Source organism: Dreissena polymorpha, chromosome 7 (genome assembly GCF_020536995.1).
Source record: "Dreissena polymorpha isolate Duluth1 chromosome 7, UMN_Dpol_1.0, whole genome shotgun sequence".
Classification (NCBI taxonomy): Eukaryota; Metazoa; Mollusca; class Bivalvia; order Myida; family Dreissenidae; genus Dreissena; species Dreissena polymorpha.
In genome coordinates this window covers 3,452,916-3,477,273 of record NC_068361.1, presented here as the reverse complement: position 1 = coordinate 3,477,273, position 24,358 = coordinate 3,452,916, and the positions used below count along the sequence as shown (strand labels likewise).

The window sequence follows — 24,358 nt, the reverse complement described above, 5'->3', positions numbered from 1 at the left end:
ACAATAAAGCATTTAATGACTAACTTCAAAATATGCAAAAATCTGTGAAAAGGTCCCTTTAATAATGTGTCAGTGGGTGATACACGCGTTAGCACTCTCATTAGCCCAAGAAGGTATTGTTTTTAACTTTATGGGGAGGTTTTCCACCTTAAGGAGAAAACGAGTTCTCAAGAACAATTGCATATGCGAGTCTATGGCTAGTAAAATTCGAGTCCTTTGAGTAAACCTAGGTGACAGATTTATGTTGAATGAATTTGCAATAAAAGCAATGACAGAATTGTCCAACATAATAAAGTGGAAGCTGATTTAAAGTGTTATTATTACTAACACACATTAATATGCTACTTTGATTTAAAGTTTGTGTTTTCACAAGAACCGGCAAACACAGTAAGCTTAACTGGTATGGCAACAAAATAAATTATTTAGATTTTAAGTGTATTATATGAATGCGCTAAATGATACATATATGTTCAATTAACCAAAGAAAATCGTAAACAAAGAGAGTTTAATAATAACACAATGACAATTATAATAATTTTAATATATACATAGATGAAAGATCAGCTCTGAATTCCCCATATTGCAAGTTCATCTTGGCCTAAAATAACTGGATACTTTACAATGAGACAAACACGAAACACAACTCAACATATTTACACTCGCTGTTTGCAGGAGTAATGGAAATCTCTAGACAGTTCAGCTTTTATTGGAGGTCAGAGCCTCAACAAGTCGCTCCAGTAGACGATTTTTTTTGTTCCGCCAAAGCAGTCAAACGCTCGTTATGGGCATCCAAGCGGTCTAGTCTTTGCGAATGTTCTAGCATGTAGCTCCGGAACCATTCTGGAGGGTTTTGGCTCCCACTTCTTTTTCTTTTTCTGATGAGAGGGGTAGCAACAAGCTCATCAGTCCCCTCTGTAGAAGGGGTGGTTGCCCTTCCTGCTGGCTGGTCAATTGGTGGGGGAGTTGGTGCTTTATGAACCGTGGGTCTACGTGGCCCATGTGGCGGCTTTGCAGTTACAGTTACAGTAACATCTTGCTGAACTGCAACAAAACAAACAGCATGGTTACAAGTGAGATGGTATATGCATGTTTTAAATAACAAGTGATATGTTAAAGAAACACTATGCCCCCTCTTGAGCGATTTTTATCCATATATTTGACCTTTGACCTTCAAGGATGACCGACCGTGACCTTTCACCACTCAAAATCTGCAGACCCATGAGATACACTGAGATACACATGCATGCCAAATATCAAGTTTCTATGTTCAAAATTGCAAGAGTTATGACCAAGGTCAAAGTTATGGGACAGAATGACAGACAGACAGGCCAAAAACAATATACCCCCTCTTCTTCGAGGAAGGGGACATAAAAACTTATTTGCTAACTAGAACATAAACTAAAACAATACATTATTTTATTAGAAAATTGTCTCAGTGAATAAATACTAAACAGGAAATCGCATAAATTGTATCACAACCTTTTTTAACAGTTAACCCTTAATTATAATAATAAAAAAGAACCTGGCATTGACGACACAACCATCGCTGGTCTTACAAATGGATCTCCAGCAAATAGCTCATCCATCCTTTGGAAGTATTCCCAGCTTTTTCGCCCGCTCTCACTAGTGGCATGATGGTCCACTATCTTCTTGTACCTGAAAAAACACAATCATCAGGCTTAATAAATTGATTTATGCAATTATTGAATATATTTTGTTTTTAGTTGATATATAGTGAATGAAACACTTTATGTTTAGACATGACATTGAATTCAATAACCACTTTTCCAGTTCTATGTGTTTTTTTTTCATTCAACCAATCCAAGCTAGACATTTAAACAAAAACAAAACAACAGTATCTATAGAAAGATCAATAACAGAAAAAGTTGCACAATATGGTTTGCATATTACTTGAACTTCATCAGCCGGAATTTACTGTCAAAGGCCTCACCTGTTACATGATTACCTTTGTACTAACAATAACAAGAGATGTGTTCGTCAGAAACACAATGCCCCTTACTGCACTTTGAACCCATATATTTGACCTTGAAGGATGACTTTGACCTTTCACTACTCAAAATGTGCAGCGCCATGAATACACAAGCATGCCAAATATCAAGTTGCTATGTTCACTATTGCAAAATGTATGCGCAAGGTTAAAGGTTTGGGACAGAAAGAATGACTGACAGGCCAAAAACCATATTCCCCCCTCTTCTATAATACAAATTAAAGACTAACTTAAACTTCATCAACCGGAATTTACTGTCACAGGCTTCATCTGTGACAGTAACTCCTTTGTGTGCCATCTCTTCCGCTATCAATCTGTACACGTTTTTGTTTTTGAAGGATGCGGAATCAAATTTCTGTTTATGTTCTTTATAAAGAGACAGCATCAACAATATCCCTTCATGGGTCCATCGAACACCTAACAACAGATCCACCAGCCATCACATTTTAAGCTTTTAAGTCATTTTACAATATGTGTATACAAAAGTAACAGTGCTTTTCACATGCCATTAAATGGTCCCTCGTCGGGACGCTTAAATTTCGAAATCAGTGTCCAAGGGGCGTCTGAAACTTTCTGATCAGTGTATTATTGCAGTTACTGCCACTAATCAGTCTTAAGAGTACAGCCATATTAACTTCGAAGAAAAAATTTTGAAAGCCGAATAATATCCTCTGTCAATTACGTATACCGCTTTACCCAACTAAAGCCCCCTAAAGGCAGAGCGACGTCATATTGGAAAATCAATACTGGTCAGTTAGAGTATACGCTTTGTATGAGCGACAGCACTCGTAGCAGGCAATGCCTGGGGTTAGATCAAGCAGGCCAGTTACTTAGAAGACTGATGGCAACAGGTTGTTATCGGCATGGAAATTGTGCATTTCATGAATAAAACTGTAAAAAATATTTGACTTGTTTAACAAATTATCATTAAATTCATTACGCAACTGTTAATGTTTTGTAGAAATCTCAAATGAGCATCATTAAATGTGTAATTTGAAACACACTGCTGAATGTAAATGTTTACAAGTTATCAATCCGAAATACAAATTTGAATATTTAAGCAACATTAACAAATTTAAACTTCAAATAAACAGTACTTATTTTTTTTGTTTCGATCTTTTGTTTCAATATAAAGGATGCAAAAATTATGCAGCATATACAAAGTCGTTTAATTTGAATGGAAATCGTGAATGTATTGATTAATTGTATAATTGCATGCATCACGTCGGGTGATTTACGCATGCTCAGTGGCAATATTTCATCAAATCTTTGGTCACTTATGCAGAAATTCCCTTGATACTTTAGACGAATGGCAATATTTGTGTTTATGAATTTCTCGAGCAATATTATCATAAATATTTACCAGTATTTGCTTTTATTAAAAATGGACCATACAGGATTATCGGGTAATTAATAGAAACTGGAAAATTAGCAAGTATGCAGTAATATAGTCGGTATGATACAGATGTATTAGGGGAATATTCCAGTCGGGATTATACTATTTATGCGGGGAAAGTTTAAAACCATTAAAAACAATTTAAAAATGATTTCTATAACTGATTTTACAGCTGTTTTTTACTTGAAGAGTCATGGCGCACAAAATGACCCCATTTGACTATTAAAATGTATCAAAAAAATAAAATGTAGTAAAGAGGGGGCAGTCCTCCCTTACCCACCCCATCGGCCCGGGGCTTCTGAAAACATCTTGAGTAAAGCACTGAGTGACTATCTATATTTCTAGGATTCTGATTGTGTACTTTTAACAATACCAGAGATTGTGTCCATGAAAAATACTAGATGGTGTCAAACTCATGACATACCTTTCATAACACAATAGCACCAATATGGTTAAACAAGTATTTAATATTGAGTGTGTACAAACAGGAGTTTTATTAATTTATTATTAAAAAATAACCTGATGCAGATTCAGTCGCAGCTACTGAGTCTGCAGTTCTGGAGTCCACACTACTTGCATCAACTGATTGATCTTCGGTGGCCGGAACATCTGATGAATCTGAAAAATCCTTCCTAATTTACAAACATGGAAATTAATTCATAAATAATTTCTTATTGTGTAGGTCAATAAAGTGTTTTTCAGATAAAACAGCCAAAGCCAAAAATATGAAACAGAACAAATGGACTGAGAGAAACGATATGTTAATTGTAATACTCAGAATTAAATAAACTGAAATTCAAGAAATTCTCTAAGGGGAAGAGGCCTTTATAAGGCCATTGCTAAAGAAGCAATAAAGCCCTGAACCGAGTTTACTTTCAAATGTATGAGCTTTTGACTTGAACCGAACTTAGTTAACAAGTTCAACTACAATTGTCAAGAAACTTTCTTTATGTAACTAGCTCTTAAAAATTAAACAATGTCCTATTCAGTTTTAACCAGATTATATAAATTCACTATGTAACAAAATCTGCTCACTTAAGTGATTCTAGTATGCAAAGCTTAGTAAATAGTGTATGTGATCATGTGACCTAATCAGCTAGTACAATACCATAATCAGCTAGTACAATACCAGAATCTTGCTCTCCATAAACTGTCTGACTGACAAGATAGCGAATGGTGTCTTCATCTAAAAGATAAACAAAATACATGATTTAGAAAGTTGATTTGTGTGGAATATGTAATTTATGTACAGTAATTATTGTTTTATTTAATACATTTCTAAATGAGCGCACACATCGTTTAGACTTTCTTTAACACATCAATATAACTAGGCAGAGTAAGACCTGACCTAGTTAGTAACTGGGCTGAATAGGATTAAGAAAGTCAGATCATTTCTGGCTAAGTTTTATTCCTTGGTACAAACCCTTTTCATCTACAACAAGCCTGTACGTCTCCTCATCAACATGGAAGGAAACCCTTTTTCCATCCGGCAACTGCAGAGTGAGCTTCATCAATGAACTAAACATAAAAACACAACATTCTATTATAATTAACTATCACTAAACAAAAGTATAACAATAAAAAAAATTTCGCAGTCAGAGTGAATTGAATAGTGTTCTAAACATGATTTAATATCACATATTATACACTGAAAAAAAATGTGTATTTAAACAACATAATAACGTATCATTTGGGTATGATTTCTACCTGTTTAATAAAGACTATAGGCCGAACGTCTGTAATGATACAAACAACATCAAATAAATAAGTTGCTTTTAATCAAATCAACCCATTTTTATTTTAAATATACGCACAAACGTAAAATACATAAATAATGTACAACTTCACCTATGTTGCATTCAGAATTTTGCATAAAATTGAAAATATCAAAAATAAACAACACATTTCTACAACCTGTCCGCCATCTTTGTTCGCTTTGAAAACGACCGCCCAAATGCGTTTCGTTTCGTTGCGGAACGTTCTCGCCGAACGGTCCGTTCAGTTACGGAAACGCGCGAACTGTTCCGAACGTTCGTAAAACGTTCCGCTTACTGAACGCACTACATGTTTAATATCGATGATTATGTATGATTCAAACAATTTCATGGTTTATAAGACGCCCATATCTTTCTGATCTATTTAGGATTTTCAACAGATATTTCACACAAGAATACAAGATCACATATAGAAAACAATCAATAACAATAACAAAAACATGAATATTATTTATAACTGGCATCTTTATACATATTCTATGTGTTCATAATTAAAAAAAAAATATAATGATACATGTGATGTTTATAATTGTGTTACTTGCGCGCGCCATTGAACGATGAGTTAAGCGAGAGATGCGAATTAAATAACATGCAATTAACAACTGATACTATTCGGTCAGCTTGATTTATAAATCATGTTCGATCGCGCCTATGTATACATTATTTCATAAAATTGTGTATACAAGTAAAAGGATTGAAATTATGCCAGAAACCCAGATTTTCACATTTAATTACCTTTATGATAACTCCAGCAGACCCGAATGTATACAATTTATTTATTCCAATCAGGTAAATAACAATTACAATAATAAAAATGGTAAGTGTACTCTGTGTATTAGCAACCTGCTGTGGTTATCCCTATCGTATCAGCTCTATACACATGCACATGGCTACTGTACTAGAAAAAAAAATGGATTTTCTGCCAAAATAACTGATTTCATTTACTGCCAAATTGTTGTGTACATTTAAAATTAACAGGAAGAATTTATACACATCACCGTTGCAAATTTTTATTAAGTTCACAGTTGATTAAATAGCGATAGCATAATTAAAGTCGGCGCTACAAAAATGTTGATGTTGATATTAAGACATAAGATTCATTTATGCATGACACTGGCAATATAGCATGTAGTCTTATATAAATAAGACACATTTAAGACATGGATAACATATAAATAAGACACATATGAATATTTTATTTCTTTAAAAAAATAAGCTCGTAGTCACATATAAATAAGATAAATTAAAGACACAGAAAAAAGACTCCTGTGCATCTTTCATTTCTTAAAAAGCATGTGAATCTAAAGAAATACATTTATTACTGACACATTATGCGAAAAGTCGAATGGGAAGTTCAAAGAGGGAACCACAATTAAATGAGATCCATCTTCGCATGATACTGGTTATATAGCAAGTAATCAGTTGGCCGCTAATTTATGAAAAAAAAAATGAGTCGCGAATTCTTCATGATTGCGAACTTTCAATAATTTAAAAAAACGAGGCGTGAAGTTTGCCAATTGTGAAATTTATTTTTTTATGATTGAAAGTAGTAAATGCAAGTTTATAAAATTTATTTAATTTTACAATGTTTGGAATTTCCTTAACATTTGTATTTACCTAATGATTTATTAATATTTATAAGTACCGGTAAATAGTTCGTTTCATTCAAATCTAAACTTATTTGTGTATTTTAAGAACCGATCAAAATTGATTATTCAACCCGTAAAATTGAACTGAACCTTGCCCTGAATCTTAAAGCGATGTTATTGATATTTATATGATTGGCCGACTCATGTATAAGACCCGCCTTTTTCCTGACGTATTCAATAAATTTAGCCAATTGAGATTTATTGCACTTAAATTATGACTCAATGCAATGATCAGCAAAACTCGTTTAGTTATTATTTCATATGATTCGTAAAAGCGTAATATAAATCAATTTAGCTCATAGGGCCTACACGTCGAACACACACTAGAAATCAGAACACATGTAAAATAATGATTTGTATTATGAATGTTTTCAATAATCTCTATTTTGATTGTTTAAACTTCTTTTATCCGGTAATTTAAAAAGCACCTTCCATTAAACTGAAATAATGTCCCTTTGATTATTGTATCAATGTACTAAGTATAAGAATTGTTTGTGTGAATGCATCTCCTCTTGAAATTTTAATGGATTTTCATTCAAACTCATGGTCATTCTTCGTGGCGACATGCAGTTGTAAGTTATATATTGCCTTTTATTTAGGAAGTTATGGCCCTTGGAATATTTGCCTATGTTAACCCCAATTGTAAAGGAAGCTGTCGGACTCTACCTAATTCCCACATACAGAGGCTATATACTTATGTGTAAAGTAAATTCATGATAACAATTCACTGTATCAGTAAAACGGCTTTTCTAACACGGCACGTGCCTTTTTTTCTACGTACAAAGAAGGAAAACTACCGTTGGTTATTCTGCAACAAACCACGGGCGAAGGCAAATGTTTTGAAAATAGTTCTGGAAATTCCATGAATATGTTCAGTAAAATGCACGTGCGCTTACGCGCGATTCGGATAAGAAATAAATATCCGCGTACTGCAGTTCACTTCAACCAAAATAGTAGTAAACTGTCGCGCTTTGTTCATTTAATGTATGTGTGCGCCCTTCGTTCATTTGATGTATGTGTGTTATGGTTATTTCCCTTTTATTTGAATCAATAAGCAAAATATTTGTGGTTCAATTACAACGAGCCGGAACTCCAAACCGTTGGTTATTACCGCAATAACCAACGCTTACACGTCGATTATTTCTTAATTACCGCATAATACATAATGTATATTAAAAATAAAGTTTTCATTTAGGAATGCATATATTGTTCCTTATTAATAAAGAACACAATACTTTATATGTTGAATATGGTTGAGAATGTAATTTTGATTGGGGCAATTTTAAAACACGCGTGTGAGTGATAATTTTATTCTATTATATCAAAAAAATATCCATGTAAATATTCGGCAAATATGATGACCTTCTAAACAACTCTAGAATATCAGAATCAAACAATACTACAGAATTTCCATAACATGTTGTTTTTTGAAAGATCGATTTTGTATATTTGTAAATACTTATATTGAATTTTATCCCACTTTTACACCGAATTCGGTTGATTAAAGCCGTGTTTATTAAATTTCATCTATAATCAACGGCAAGACTATAATCAACGGCACGAAATGACGTCGTCAACTGCCGAACCGGGACTCCTTTTTCCCACGCACCTTTATTTGCCAAGTTCATCAATAATAAAAACAATCTCAAATGTTTGTCAATCTTAATGACCTTAAAACAAAGAAAAGTAGTAAAAGAAACGTGTTTGTTGTCATTAATTGTCATTAAACCTCTAGCATTAGGAAAATTTAACACTATGTTTCAAATATGTTCTGCTGTTGTTGCTTCCCTTCGAAGAAGTCAGTTCGCGTTGCCCCCCTTTGACCGTAGAAAACAATCGTCTGGACCAAACAATTCTGCGTTAATTTACAAGCTGTACTCGGATATGCGTCCATCTGATTTTTCTTCAAGTAAGCACCCTTTCTACCTGGCAATACGCACACATGACACTGCATCCCAATGGTTCATTCGTAAACAATAGGGTGTCAACAAGCTAGGTCAGATGCTGAAGGCCATGTCAAAAGAAGCCGTCTTCCCGAGCACAAGAGAATAACGAACCACTCAGTTCGCAAATTCCTGGTCCAAAAACATCGAAATTCAAACATCCCACCCACTGAAACCATGGTCAAAAAAGGGCACACAAATGTCCAGTCCATAACCAAATTATTCCAACATATCTGTTGAACAGCAGCAAAAGTTTTCAAACATTCTTGCTCAGTCCAGTAACAATCCAACAGCTTCCTCTTGTTCACCTTCATGCACTGAAAATATGGCCGAAATGCAGCATAGACAACCACTGTCTACCGTCGGACTAGTTGTTCTTGATGTTCGCCCCACCCAGTCACTTCACCAGCAAATGTCTTTTTCTAGTTCGAACAACTTTGCCTCACACTTCTTTGGTGCCACTTTCCACATTCAAAATGTAAATGTATATAATTAGCTTAAATCCAAGTTATCTTTGTTATTTCTTCACGAAATAACAACATATTATAACAAAGAAGCAAATATTGTGCACCTCGTGATCGAGTTGATAGTTTGATATCGAAAGTGAATTGTGTGTGGTGTTAGGCTACCTTGTAAACAAATGTAGTTCCTTGTATATAACAACTTAATGTCATATTGATATGAAACTTTAAGACTTGCAATTCAATATGATTAAAATTGTAATTAATAACGCTGGACTCTTTGTTACAGAACGATATTCTGATTTAAAAATATGATTATTTGATCAGCGGTTATTTTTGGAACGCGGAGTAATACACTGACCTTGGTTACACTACAGTCATTATCAAAGTACGACAAACACTCATGAAAACTAATTTTGTTTAAATAAAAAAAGTTTAATGAATAACAAGTGGGATAAATAGAATAATATGTTAGTGTTGATTATAGATCAGGTTTATCATGCTCGGCACGAAAAAGAAAAAGCACTCGCCAAGGCTCGTGCTTTTTGTTTTCTAAGCCTCGCATGATAAACCTGATCTATAATCAACACTAACCTATTATTCTCTATATAAACGAGTTTAATCCGTATCAACTCGCTTTTCAACTATGTTTCTGTTTCTTGATTTATTTTTATTCTCATTGTTTAGTCATAGCCATAGAAACGGCATTATAACGTCATTATAGCCATCATGTTTCTTGATATTATTTGTTCTATCGCCCGCAATGAATGTAGGGCGAGATTGCTAAATTCGGATCCGTTCTTTTATAATACTTGATTAGTTTCAAGACATAAATTGACGTAAGTCTACTTTGAATGTTGCACATAACTATGCCAATTTGACACACTGGAGCATTACGATCATTGGATTGCTTTATATCGAGACAGTAATGATGCCATTCATGTATTAGATAGTCTGAAATCAAACCGGACATTAAATTCTTATGTTAAAATACAGTTGTCAAATTTATGGTAATTCTGACTTCAAATATATCGATGTTAATGTACCCCATTTTCAACAAAAAAATAAGTTTTCCGATTGCGGCGTGTTTGCTTTGCTTTTGTAGTTAACTAATGCTTTAACAAATATAACATTGGCTTAAATTTAAGGTTTAAAGTTCCCGAAATGAGAAAACATTTTGTTGAGTGTATAAAAAATGGTACTTTGCAGCCTTTTTCAAAAATTGCCAAAATGAAACAGATGCCTACAGAGGAAACAAAAACTTCTAAAATACCTTGTTATTGTTTGTGTAAGCAACCAGCGTTTTTAGATGATGTTGTTAAAGGGATCTTTTCACGGTTTGGTAAATTGACAAAATTGATAACAGTTGTTTCAGAATCGCAAATTTTCGTTTTAGTTATGATATTTATGAAGAAACAGTATTACTGAACATTCACCATTGTCTAATATAGCCATTGTTTGCATCTTTTGACGAATTAAAAACCTACACAATATTTTGCAACGCGAAACGATTGAATAATTTGGAGAGTTCTGTCGTGTCGTTTAATTTTTTGAAACTACGAAGATTGCTTATATTAAGCATTACATACATCTTCCATGCATGCTTGGCAGAATAGCCTAGCGGGCTACTGCGTTTTTACTCCAGGACTCCGGGGGTCACTGGTTCGAGCTCTGCTACGGGCTACTTTTTTTTCTTTTTTTAAATTTGATTCTTGATTTTTTACTGGAGCTTTTAAGATCCAATGTTTACACTTATCAAATAAAGCATTTAATGACTAACTTCAAAACATGCCACAATCTATGAAAATGTCCCTTTAAGTGCGGCTATAAAAATGCCCCGTTCAATGGTTTCACAGACGTTGCATGGGATTTGTACATGGGGATTGAATCTGCAAAAGCTGCAGAAAATGAACTGGTTTTTGTTTTCTTACCATACGTACGCTATAAATGTTCATATAAGTGTTTTTTAGGCAAACATGTGTATGTATGCCTACTCGTATTATCATTTCACAACAGTTGTGTGTTTTGTAAATGCATTTATAAATGTACACATGCTTACTCGACTTATGTATTTTGTTTTAATCAAATTATTTATGATACACGTATGTGTTTTTTGACATTATTGTATAAATGTCTGTACATTATTATGATGTAAACAAAGTGTTGATACTGTCTTAGTATATCATGCTATCCTTTTGATTTCTTCGTTCAGTTAATGTAATTCAGCGGTCTGATTATAATATAAGAAAGTTGCATAATTAGAAATAATACTTACGCTCGTCCGTATTTTAGCTGTTTCCAACCAACCCGGCCATCTCTTATCTAGCTATTTTCAATTAGAAACGTTGTTATCATAAATAATAATTATTAAAAATGTTAATCAATTATTATTTTGTGTAATTTAAACAATATTAATTATTTAAAAAAAAAAAAAAAAATTCAATCAATTATTATTTTGTGTAATTTAAACGATTTGTACATTTTTTGTAAGTGTGTTCTTGTACATTTTTTATATTTACAGATATTTACAGAGTAGCTTGAAAAATAGAATTCTTAATATTTAAGTATTTTTAGTAGATCTATTACAATAATGAGTAATATCATGTCAATTAACATTCAAATTCTTATTTATAAAATACTCTGACATTCATTTCAATTCGATAAAATACTCTAACACTTGCACATATTCATGATAATTATCAACAGTATGTGGTATAGATTTTATCATCTTGTTAATCAATAAATCAATGATACTGCACTCAGAACGGCCGCATTTAGCGCCCCAGATATGGCGGCGGTGGCCGCAGAATAGTGACATCTGGAGCGGCAGCGGTAGCGTGTTGTCTGATGTTTATTGATATTAAGGATAAGAACAAAGCATAAAGAGCAGCGGGGTGCATCCTTCTTTAAAATGATTGAAATTATAATTACTTTATCAACTCAAATATCAATTCAGATATATATAAAAATAATAAATCGGAATTTCTTGATAATAAAAAGTGAACACAATTCTGCATTGATTTTATCTGAGTGAAATTGGCACTTGTAGATAGAATCATCATACAAGTAGTTATCCTTAATGAAATTATAACATTCACTTATCTAAGAAAGGTTTTAAGCAAAATTTTAGCCGTAACATTTATTCATGATCGGAATGATACAACGTGTCGATTGTGTATAAATCATCAATGCCTGATTACTTAAGTATGAACTATTTAAGCATTTTTATAATAGGAATTAGAAATCAGGTTAAATTTGAACTTAAGATACTTAATAATGACTTCAAACATTTTATTGATGTACTCCCGAATGTTCTGTAAAAAACAAGTTGTCTTCCTGAACAACTTAACCTGTTCTAGTAAGCAGATAATACCTCTTAAATATAACAAAGAAGACCATATGCGTGTATGTGTTTGAATTGTTGGACGGACGGCTCCCAGACAAATGGCTCCCTGCGTGTTCAATGTTTGAATACCCGGACAATCGGAATCTCGTAAATTTGTAAACCTGGACAATCGGCACCCGATTACATTGTCCACTTGACAATCGGCACCCTGATAATCACATTTTTCGTACCGTGCATTCGCCACCATACATATTCGATTTGAATACAATAATACTGCTGATAAAATTTGAGAAAACAATCGTTGAAAGGAGGCGATTGATTGATTAGGCTATACATTTTCAATATGCTGTTTTATGCCTAACAAGTGTTATGCTATGTTATGATTAAGCCAGTAAACACTTTGTCGAATAGTCTTATCCGTTCATTGATTCGAAAAAAAGAGATCGGTTATTGTACTTCGAGGAATTGCGATAAACATGAGTAATATCTCCCTATATTCAGGTGTTGTCGAAAATGACATGGAAGCTAGAAGTATGCGAGAAAATCTTGTGCTTTACGGAGTTTAAGAAACACCGCATGAGAAGTGCGAAGACATTGTAACATATATCAAAGCTGAACAACTCGGCATTGAGGAAGCCATAAGGTTATATTACACTTAATTCATTTCCCATAGGGTCCCATTATAAAACTACAAACGTTTAAAGCATTTTTCGTGTATCTCCTATACATCAAATTTTGCAAGACCTTGAGTTAACTCCCCTGTGACACGAACATGGAAAAACTTGCTCGTCTTTAAAATATATTTATGTGCGTGAATAGTTTTATTTCGGTGATTTTGGAAGGATACGTCGATTTGAAAAACACTTGGTAACCTTTTTGAAAATTTAAATCTACTTATATACAAAGACAATAATCAGAAATATGGCTTTTAATATGTCGTTCATAGTGTAAACTGTTGCAAGATTGGGCGACGCCATTTCTATTCATGTAAAGTCGTATACGTGATCAGTAAAAGCACGAGGATATATGTTTACATAAGGAGATTAAGTGAATGTTCACAGACTATCGCCAATTACGGTGACTATACTGCGCAAAATAGATATGGCAAACGTCGAGCAACCAGTTACTCAACTCGACTCAACAGAAATGGTAGAAATCGAAGATGCGAATAAGAAACGAAAAGCAGAGAGTGTAAGCAGCGTAAGTGAAGCTGACACGAGTGTAGTAGTAGGCGAAACAAAACAAAATAATTCGAAGAAGCGTAGAAAGAAATCAAAAATAAATCCGGTTAATGAGGTTAAAGATATCAGTGAACAGAGTGATACAGAGGTAGAAGATGAAAGTAATTGGATGAGAAAAGAATTGGCGGAAATCAACAAAATACTCAGTAATATGCTGACCAAGGATGATAGTGGGCTAAAAATCATGATGAGAGAACTAATTAAAGAGATGAAGGATGAACTGTTAAAATAAGTGATGCACAAAATCGGAACACTTGAGGGCACCATTTTTGAAAAGCAGCAAGTAAACGACAAGCTCGCACATGACGTTAAAAGACTAGAAGAAAAATTAAATAACGAAAAAGAAGAGAAACAGCAATTAAAAATGGAAATGACAAAACAACAATTAATACATGATGAAAAATTAAACGAACTCGAGCAATACAGCAGACGTAACAACATATCTGGCTATCTGGCTGTGTAGATAAAGAAAGAGAAACAGAAGAATCTGTGAACATAGTATTGAAAACACTTAATGCAAAAATGCCGACAATCAAGGAAGACATTGACATAGCACACAGAGTGGGAAAGTTTGAACAAAATAAACACCGACAAATTATTGTAAAACTGCAATCCCGGATGAAGAAGACCCAAATAATGCGCGAAAAAAAGAACCTTAAAGGCGAGAAACTGTATATAAATGAAGACCTTACAAGACTTAACCAAGAGTTGTTACGAAGTGTACGGCTGAAGAGGAAAGACCTCATACAATCGACATGGACCAATGAAGGCAGCATAAAATATAGAGACTATCACGACCACGTGCACACACTACACTTTAGTAACTTCAAATACTGGTTGGAATTACCATGGCCATAGAAGTCCACAGAGTAGTTTAATACTATGTACAATTATACATGTTTCTCTAGTTAAGAAATATAATGCTTGTTTTTTTTTCTCCAGTATACACTAATGTAAGTTAAAAGCGTATTACATCAAGTTGTTAATACAATGACAACCACTCAACACGTTTAAATAAAGTATTGTAATTAAGACAACAAATAATGTCAAATATTGGAATTATATGTAAGCTTTGAAAATTACAATCCCTTTATGACGATAAGAATCTGTAGATGTTTTAAAATGAAGGTACATACACTGTGAAAGTATACACTAAGTTAAAATTAGCATACTATACTTGCATCACGAGGCGAAATACACAGCTCCTTTTTTTTAAATATATAAATCAGAAGTGTATGTTTTTTTTAAATAATAACACTAAATAAAAGCGTATAATTTTTTATGCAAAGTAAAATGGTGCACAACTAAAAGCAAGTAAGATTGGTTGTGTGTGTTTTTTTTTATTCAGAAAGTGCATGAAATACAAGACTAGGCATAAACAAGAAAAGCCGTTGTAACTGGTAAAGTGATGTTTTTTTTTACCATACACCCCCAAGGATATTCTCACAATTTCGTTTTCAATGTGAGAGTAACCTTTATTCATTCATTTTTTATAGGGTGGGTGGATGTTATTCATTTAATCTTAAAAATAAAAATATGCCTGTGAATTACATTAATTACATCTTACATTAATTTAACATATGTCCGTTATGAACCCTTAGTCAATCTCACAGTTTTTTATGTATTTGTTGTTGTTTTTTCGATGTGAGAGTGACAAATAGGGTTAGCAAATGTATTTTGTTATACAATTTGATAATTGTGTTGATTTTTATAAAAACGCAAAGTTAAATCAATGAAAAACTATTGAAAGGAAATGTAAATTGAAACATTTCCATCAAATGTGTATCTATGTATCAAATGTATATCAAATTTGTATAATTGAGAATATAATGAATTGTACTTACCTTTAACTGTATATGATCTTTCTTTTGATACATTTGTGCTATGTTCAGCCTTTAGTTTGAACCTTACTCTTAAAGATACCTATACTATATAGTACAATGTTGCTAAGTTTATATAGTATAACACCTTAAAGAGTCTTTTTTATGCTTTAATTTGAACTTTAAAAAAAGAGATAAATCTAGATCTTAATAGGGTCAAGCATATACATCATGTGATGCAATTTGATGATAAGTGTACGGATTTTTATTAAAGCTCAAAGTTTAATCATAGACAAACTACTGCAAATAAATGTAAATTTTATTTGAACAGGCATTTCTCATGATTGGAACATATCGAAAAAGCATATTTTCATACTGTGTTGTACACCATTGCTTAAGCTGTGGTAACTTTTTTATTGTATGCGAATCTGAATCAAATATCTATAATTGGGAAGATGCTATATAGTCTTTTTCTATTATTCACCATAGAATATGCAAACCAGTTTTGACAGATGTGGAGGCGACCATTTTGGGCTCAAATAGTATGACCTACTTTCAAAGCCGGGAGCCATCAACAGAAAAAGTAGAGCACAAAAAAGGTTTTTTTCTTATTGCTCACAAACATACCTTCAAATCGATACCAAAACATTCCATTTGCAATGTATTTTACAAATCCTATGCAGCATGCACTGAACAATGTGTGCTAAGTATCAAGCTGACTGCATGTAACCCTAAAAACAGGAGTTCCGGTTTGGGGTTATGTGACCTATATGTTTGTATCAATCTCAATTCAGAGTTGTCGTTCCTTGCTCTCACATACACCTCTGCGTTAAGGGGGCAGGGGATATATGTTTGACCAAATTTCGAGTTCCAAAAGGCCGCAAACAGTCAAATTCATTTCATCAAAACAAAAAGTGACACAAGCAAGTCTTTTTGTGTCAGTGTCATAACATAGGCAACATACAATGAACATACAGCCAAACACAAGGCTGGCTTCTTCACTTGTGAAACTATGGCCCTTGATCTTTCCTCCCACCCACCTCATTTTGAATAAAAAATTAAAAATATGTGAGGCATTTTTCAAACCTTGCTGGGTATTCCGGTGAAACAGATGTGGAGTTTGATGTCGGATATACAATCAGACCACAAGCTGGATGTGACACCGCAACTCAAGTTTTCGCACCTGTAATTGAGAAAACAACATCTAAACACCTGCCTGTAGATCTTCACATTTAAAATAAACTTTGCAGCAAACCCAACTGTAATCATTTAGATAGATCTTGCAAAAAGAATTATTGTAACGAAACATCAATTAATCAGGCAGAGGCAATATTTCTTAAAAATCTTTAGCAAATATCAAAAATCAAAATATTCTAAAAGTTAAGTCTGTGACCACTGATGGTAGTGCTTCACTTGCCAAAGTTATGAGGGAGCACAATGCCAAGGTACAGGAGAAAGTCCAACATTTCAAGTGCTTTATTCATAATATGCGAAATCTACACAAGCACTTGCGTTCCGCATGCATAAAGCAGACAAAGGGAATGGATAGGCTCCTGTACTGCAAGAAATTAGCTACAGCTATCCGTACCAGAGTACGGCTCGAACTTACCAGACTGAGGAAGCTTCTGCGTGGGGACGAGTTGTACCTTGCAAGGGCTCGGGAAACAGTCACTAATGTTCTTGATTGTTTCTCGGGGTCACACGATAGGTGCAAGCACAAATCTGTTTTCTGCACTGCACATCTGAAAGGACACAGTACAAGGTATTTGCCATATGGCAAGATTGTTGTGTTGTCAGCAGCAGACAAACAACAATTGCAGAAGGTCTTAGACAAGTACTGTGGAGTACAACAGCTAAGAGACACTGTGCAACTACACAATACTAACAGATGTGAAAACATGCATAGTAGGCTGTTTTCTTATGCTTCCAAGAGCATGGTCTGGAAAAGATCATTTACAGCTCTATGCTACTCCGCAACACTCGGTGCAAGCGTGGGCCGTGGCTTATCCTTACTTCAATTTGCTGAGCGTTGTGGCATTAATATCGAGGCAAGCGATCCGATGTACAGATATGCTATGTTCACACAGAACATTGCACGGTACCACAGTGATCGCAAACAAAAACATGAATACAAGACATCTCGATATTTAAGCCACAGAAAAAGGGAATAGGGCTGTACTTTCCCAGTCATTGTACAAGGCTCCAGGTAAAGTTAAAAAAGAACATGACTATGGAATCAATCTTGGAAATTAAAATACGTAAATAGAACCAAAACAATATAACAATTTAACTGTGTAGCAGCAATATTTGTAACATTAATTTTACAACAGTGACAGGTGTCCAAACTATTTATATTACCTCAAATCTTGCAACCTGAATAGCCATAATGACGATGACATAAACCTTCATGAGCACATATTTGGCTGTTGTTATTAATGTTTTGAGGCTCATAACTTAAGTGCTTGATGTTGACACAAAGTTTATTATGGCATTAATGCGACAAATGCATTTTTGATGACATGGCATTTTTAGTTTCCAGAAAATATAGTGCGCGGTGAGCTTTAAGCCTTAGCCTTTTGCCGCGGAAACTACACCGCAGAAACACCATAGCCGTTCGGAGTGCATGCCCCCTTCCAGATGTGGCATTCATTTATTATTTGGTATTTATTATCAAATAAATGCTTTAATCTTAGTATTTCTTCATATGTTAGGTGTTCCATGAAGAAATATGTTGCCATGATGACTTTAAATAATAAGAAAAAATAATTTATGTTTTCGGCATGTTACAAACCATTTGTTGCATGGTTTTCCAATTTTAACAACTTTTTCTACCAAACTGCATACTTATCGTGCTTATTTTAGTATTCGAGCTCAAAAATGTGCAAATGTAGATGCTAGTATAAAAATATGAGTTTAAACATTGTTTTCTAGTGCAAAACCAGCACACGTGAAATTTTCCTAAAATTAGCAATGGTTTTTTTACCTCCCTTTGTTTTCCATAATATAAACCATAGCGGTTAAAAGATATATGCCAAATTATGTTCAATTTGTTACCGAAACACATTTTTGGAATATTTGTATCCATTTTTGTATGATATACACAATTTTAAAATTTTGTATTTTGCTATTAAGGGGGCAGGGGATATATTTTTGACCAAATTTCGAGTTCCGAAAGGCCGCAAACAGTCAATTCCATTTTATCAAAACAAAAAGTGACACAAGAAAGTCTTTTTGTGTCAGTGTCATAACATAGGCAACATACATTGAAAATACACTTGTGAAACTATGGCCCTTGATCTTTCCCCCCGCCCACCTCATTTTGAATGAAAAATTAAGAAATTTGACCCATTTCATGGCATGCACAGAACATTCAAACAGAATGCAATCCTAGTTTTGGCTACATTACTCATTAATTTCATCCCTGTGCTGTGTTTATTCACCTAGAAAAGTGTCTCCCATACGTTTAGATTTTTCACAATTTACCTTGAAAGTTCTGTTCTGTTTCTGCAGCGTGAAATTTTGACTTCCGCCAAAAGTGAAAACCTCCTTTTTGAAGAATCAAAATTTTCTTGCTAGGCAGCTGACACGAGTTTCAATGCTTTTTTCCAAAATTTTGAGACATTCTTTCTCAAACCTAACATAAGAAATACATCTTATTAATGCCTAATTGAATTTTAAAGACCATAGGTTACCCCTACCCTAAAGATATGTAATTTTCATGGACCCCCCTTTCCCTGATATATCCCCTGCCACCTAAGGCTCAGCATGCCTTTTTGTCTACCAAATAGGAAAAACCGAACAAACGCATTCAATGTATATTTGAGTGGATATTTAAGATCGCATGCATTAAATTAAAAAATATGACTTTTAAATTTACGATAAAATCGTGCAAAAACTTGTGAGTTTTAATGCATCTATTTGGAATTATTTTATTGCCCATTTACACAGATAAAATCATTCCAAGCACTTCACAAATGTAAACAATTGTACATATTTTTTATTGAGTGACGTTAGGCATTGATTCGACGTATATATGTATGGTGGTTTCTTAACATAAAAAAAAACATATCAATTTTATAATAATGAATTAAGACTGATATAAGATATAATGGTATGAGATGTTTTCCTTTTTAGCAGTGAATGCAATGTAACCGTCGTGCAAGAGATTGCTTAGTATACTGTAACCTCAATGATGAACGCTTGGAATGATCATGACATGAATGAGACGCTTTCGTAGTCCGTTCTGAGCCCAACACAAAGTTGAATGTAATGTAACCGTCGTGCAAGAGATTGTGTTTGTATAGGTCCCTGAACAAAACAAGCAGACAAAACGATTTAATCGAATATTTTTGAAGATTTAAATAGTCTCTGTTATCGACCAGAAAATCAAATAATCGTTCGTGTTTTTTAAGATAAGGTATTACGTAATTAGTAGAAATAAGGTTTGTCTGCATTCATTGAGGAGTAATAAAACTCAGCATGCTCAGGGACCTTTTTGTAAAGTTCTTTGGAAAGAATATGGTCTTGATTGGCATTTAACATGTTATTTAAAGGCAACACGTGATATGTTATCTTAATTACGGTATGTACACATGTTCAGATATGTGGTGTCACGGGCATACCCATAAACACTTTTAATCCACACTTGGGACATCGCCTCCCATTGAGCGGTTTCGTTCGCTCTTTTATCGCTGATGTGTTTTTTTCAAGACCTTTATCTTACTGAAATTAATCATCCGTTATAAACGAAGCAAAATCACTTATTTTTTTCGTGTTTTTATTTTTATTTATCGTACATTTAGACTTTATAAAGAAATTTGAATAAAGACCCGAGTTTAGGAAACCTCCAGAACACAATTGGAACTATTCACGTTTATTAAATTAATATTTTCGACACTATTTACGCTAAGATCACAACGTTTTCTTCAGACTTTAAATATTTTTATAAACTTTATAATTTTAATTTAATAATTTTATTCCGTAAAGAATTCATTAAATTTTATACAAAGGCATTACTGAAAGGATTGCTTAAAAAAGCAAACTTGTCATTAAACATGTCACTGAATATTGTTGCAGAGACACATATTTTATAAATTTCGCGTGTATATTTCTTATTTAACTTATATTGATTAACGATGTTTAACAAATCGACACTTGGTTTCATGTTTCAATTGTTTTCAATCCTACTGTGCGAAGTCATTTAGTACTGTTTATTGGAATAAAGCGGGTGTACACTATGATTACGCTGAAGTCTGCCAAATTCTTTAGTACCGTTTTCATTAGCGGGTCACGTGATAGCCAATCTGGCGGCGGTCAATTTATCGATTCTGGGATTGTCTATTAGGAAAACCCGCAAATGGAAAACCGACCAATTGTGATGACATTTCGCTATAATCAACAACGGGAGCTAGTTCGGATAAACGCCATTACCAAAACCGGTGAATTATAATCTACCGGTATAGGCGTCGGTTTACAACAAACTAAAGCAGTGCTCCTACAAAGACGGGAGAAAAGCGCATTATTTTACAGAGAAAAGAAAGTATGTGAAGAGTGCCGGCGAGAATCTACTATCCCGTCACAAAGCAAGCAGCAAGTTAAATGAAGTTACTAAATAGGACAAAGAGGGGACGTTGAGTCTATTAACGTGAAATGCCAATGGACTCGTGCGGAACATCGATGATGTTGACTTATGTTATGTTAAAAACTATGACCTTACGTGTCCTTATTTTATTATCTGAAACCTGGACTAACAGCAAACGGCAGAAAAACGTCGTCACTGACGGATACACCAGTTTTCATTTACCTGGCAATAAGCGTTTCGGAGTCAAAAAAGGTCGCTACAGCGGCGGACTGACCATGTTCATTCGAAACGAATCGTCAGACAATCCAAACATAGTTGTATTAAATAAAATGGAATAGTATTGGTAAAGCTTAAACTAAGAAAAACTACCAGAATACGTAGAAAAGTCTCAAATTGTGGTCAACTCGAGTCTGGTCGAGCAATTCCATACTTCTCTTAAAGAAAATACTCATATAATAAACAACACCCAGGAACATATAAATGACGAAATAAAATGTACCACAGATTTCATTCATATAAATTCGTGAAAGTATTTTGCAATACTATGACCCCAAATGAACATTATAAAAATGAAAATAAAAAAAACAACAATCTCCGAAATGGTTTGACAGTTATTGTTATTTTACAGAGAACAGTTTCTTACGTGCGAGATACACGTTAAACTAATAAAAAACAAATGAAAATATATACACCATTTCGTAAAAACGAGCATACTATACAACAACATAAGAAAACAAACAAAAGCGAAATACAAAATAGCGGAAGACAAAAAACTTAAAAATAAAAATACCGCTATCCCAGTGGACAAATTTAAGAGTAGCCCATTGTCCGGGAATGCCAAAAACGCAGGGAGCCGATTTGCCGGGTGCCGTTTGTCTGGATACAATTTGTTTGTACCTTTTAACATTTTTTACCAATTTTTAAGATGATATAATACGACATGACAAATTAAAACAAGATAAGTATTGATGCAAAGCACCAAAGGGCGTCGGGAATTTCAGTTTAAAAGGCACTCGATGAAGTTACATGGAACGATTTTTTTCTACTGTAAATATTAATATATTGGCCGATTATTTTAAACAAAGTAGAAAAAGATACTGGTATAACCATGATCTATGATTTTGTGTTATAACCCCCAAATAACCATTATTTATGATGGTGTGTTATCACCCCCAAATAACCATTATCTATGATTTTGTGTTGTAACTCCCAAATATTTCATAGTTCATTTTATTTACATTGGTTTTATTTTTTTACTGGTATCCGTGTGCAGTTTTCATTAATGGAACAGAACTGTGTAGGTTTAAATAAATCTCCTTCATCTTGTAAGCGTAATTTCATATTTTTCTCAACTTCAAGGGGAGATGATTCTGAACTTATACTTACGTTGCTCATTTGCGATAGGGGTTGAGTACTCATTGATTTGAAAACACTGTAAAAGTTTGAAAAAAATGAATGAAAACTGTAAATTGTATAAAGAAGCTGCATTTCACAATACTTTGAAATTCAGTAAAAGATCATAATAGATTTATTTCTCCGATATTTATCATTTTTAATAGGGTTCGAGTAATACTGATATAAAAACACTAAACAAGTTCGGAAAGATTCAGACGAAAGTTGTGAAATCTTTTAAACAAGTGGAAATTGTTAATTTTGTCAAATTTAATAGAAAAAATCTGGACTTGTTGTCCCGATGTTTCTCATTTTAAAAGAGGTAAAAATGCTCATTGATATGAAGACACTGTACGTTTGGAATAAATCTTATGAAAAATATTGACATAATCACCTAACCAAGCAGTGTTTCACTTGTTTTTTAAATTTCAAAGAGACATTATTCTGGACGTATGGTCCGATATTGCTCATATAGAGTTTGGGTTGGGGCCTCATTGATAAAAAATCCTGTGAAAGTTTGGGAACAATCGGGTGAAAATTTTGGACTTCGAACAAGGATTTCAAAAATTCTCACATTCTAAGGAAGATAACTATGAACGTAATGGTCGGATAATGTTAAAGGGCCCTTACCACCTGGATAGTAATACGTGTCGCGCATAGCGCTCTGTATGTGGTTCTTAAAAAAAACTCCGAGGACTGCTTGACTCTAGGGAAACGGGTTGCTGAGACACAGCTCCTCCTTGATAAGCGGCTGCTTCCTTTATCACAACTCATTGTTACAATCAATAATACGTGTCGCGCATTGCGCTCTATATGTGGTAGGGATAGGCCTATCATAGACAACCATAAAAATACATGGATAGTAGATGTGTTGTTTGCAGTTATTTGTTAATATAAAAACACGTGTATTTTTTATTAGATATTTAAGTGATTTAAGAAATTTTAATTAACGTTGTCACCACTTTGCATCCATTAATTTTAATAAAAATGTCCAAGTGTAGTAAAACTGATTTTAAAATGTCTACTAAAATAAAGCTTTATTATATTTATTAACCTGACTTAAAAAAATTGTCAGCCGCTGAACAGTTCCGTTCGTGCCGGAACCCGGGATTGAACCGGGGGCCTTTAGATGACTGTTGCGTAAACAACTCCAGTCTTACGCTCTCCCAACTGAGCTATTCCGGCTGGCATTCACTTATGTGCTGCAATTTTGTGAAGTTGTGTATAGCGATCGTTATTATATGTCTATTAATAAACTAATACATTGTACATTGTACGTTTTCGTACCACTATCAATAAACTTGCTTGCGCGAGGTCGTCAAATATCGTACGAAATTGATTCTCCACTAAATAAGCAAATTATAAAAACCACAAAATAAATATATTTTGATTATGTTTTGATTTTATACAAAACATCATTTGTTTTTATACAAAATCAGAAAGTTTCGCGTATTTGCCCAGTCCCTGTGATCTTTCCCCTGTGATTAGTTGTGGATCAGTTATTCATTAAAACAATTAGCTTTGCATTATTGGCAATAAATGTTGTAATAAATGTAATAGGCACAAATGCAGTTCCTATGTATACTTATTTACACAAAAATCACCACTATGTAAGATATTCTTAAAACAAGAATATATACATTGATCCGTAAAATAACGTCTCCTCTCATAAGCGAAAAAAAATGCAGTACATACTAGTCGCCGCCCTCCAGAGCGACGCCAATGATGACATTATATTCATGTTTA

General features: G+C 33.8%; 2 protein-coding genes and 1 non-coding gene across 3 annotated transcripts in view; 1 reads left to right on the top strand and 2 right to left on the bottom strand.

The window, feature by feature from the left end:
• The window catches only part of LOC127838346 (neurotrypsin-like), a 297,353-nt gene that overhangs the window by 205,410 nt on the left and 67,585 nt on the right, over positions 1-24,358 (top strand). The gene's annotated exons all lie outside the window — the stretch shown is intronic.
• On the bottom strand, positions 521-1,632 carry LOC127838349 (uncharacterized). Its single transcript, XM_052366050.1, has 2 exons — positions 1,523-1,632; positions 521-1,041 (listed from the first exon to the last, which is right to left on the bottom strand). The coding sequence occupies exons 1-2, from the start codon at positions 1,584-1,586 to the stop codon at positions 722-724; spliced, it is 384 nt and encodes a 127-aa protein (XP_052222010.1). The 5' UTR covers positions 1,587-1,632; the 3' UTR covers positions 521-721.
• Trnas-gga (transfer RNA serine (anticodon GGA)) lies at positions 23,708-23,797 on the bottom strand. The gene is given in 2 exon segments: positions 23,708-23,743; positions 23,761-23,797. It is a non-coding gene; the product is annotated as a tRNA-Ser (tRNA).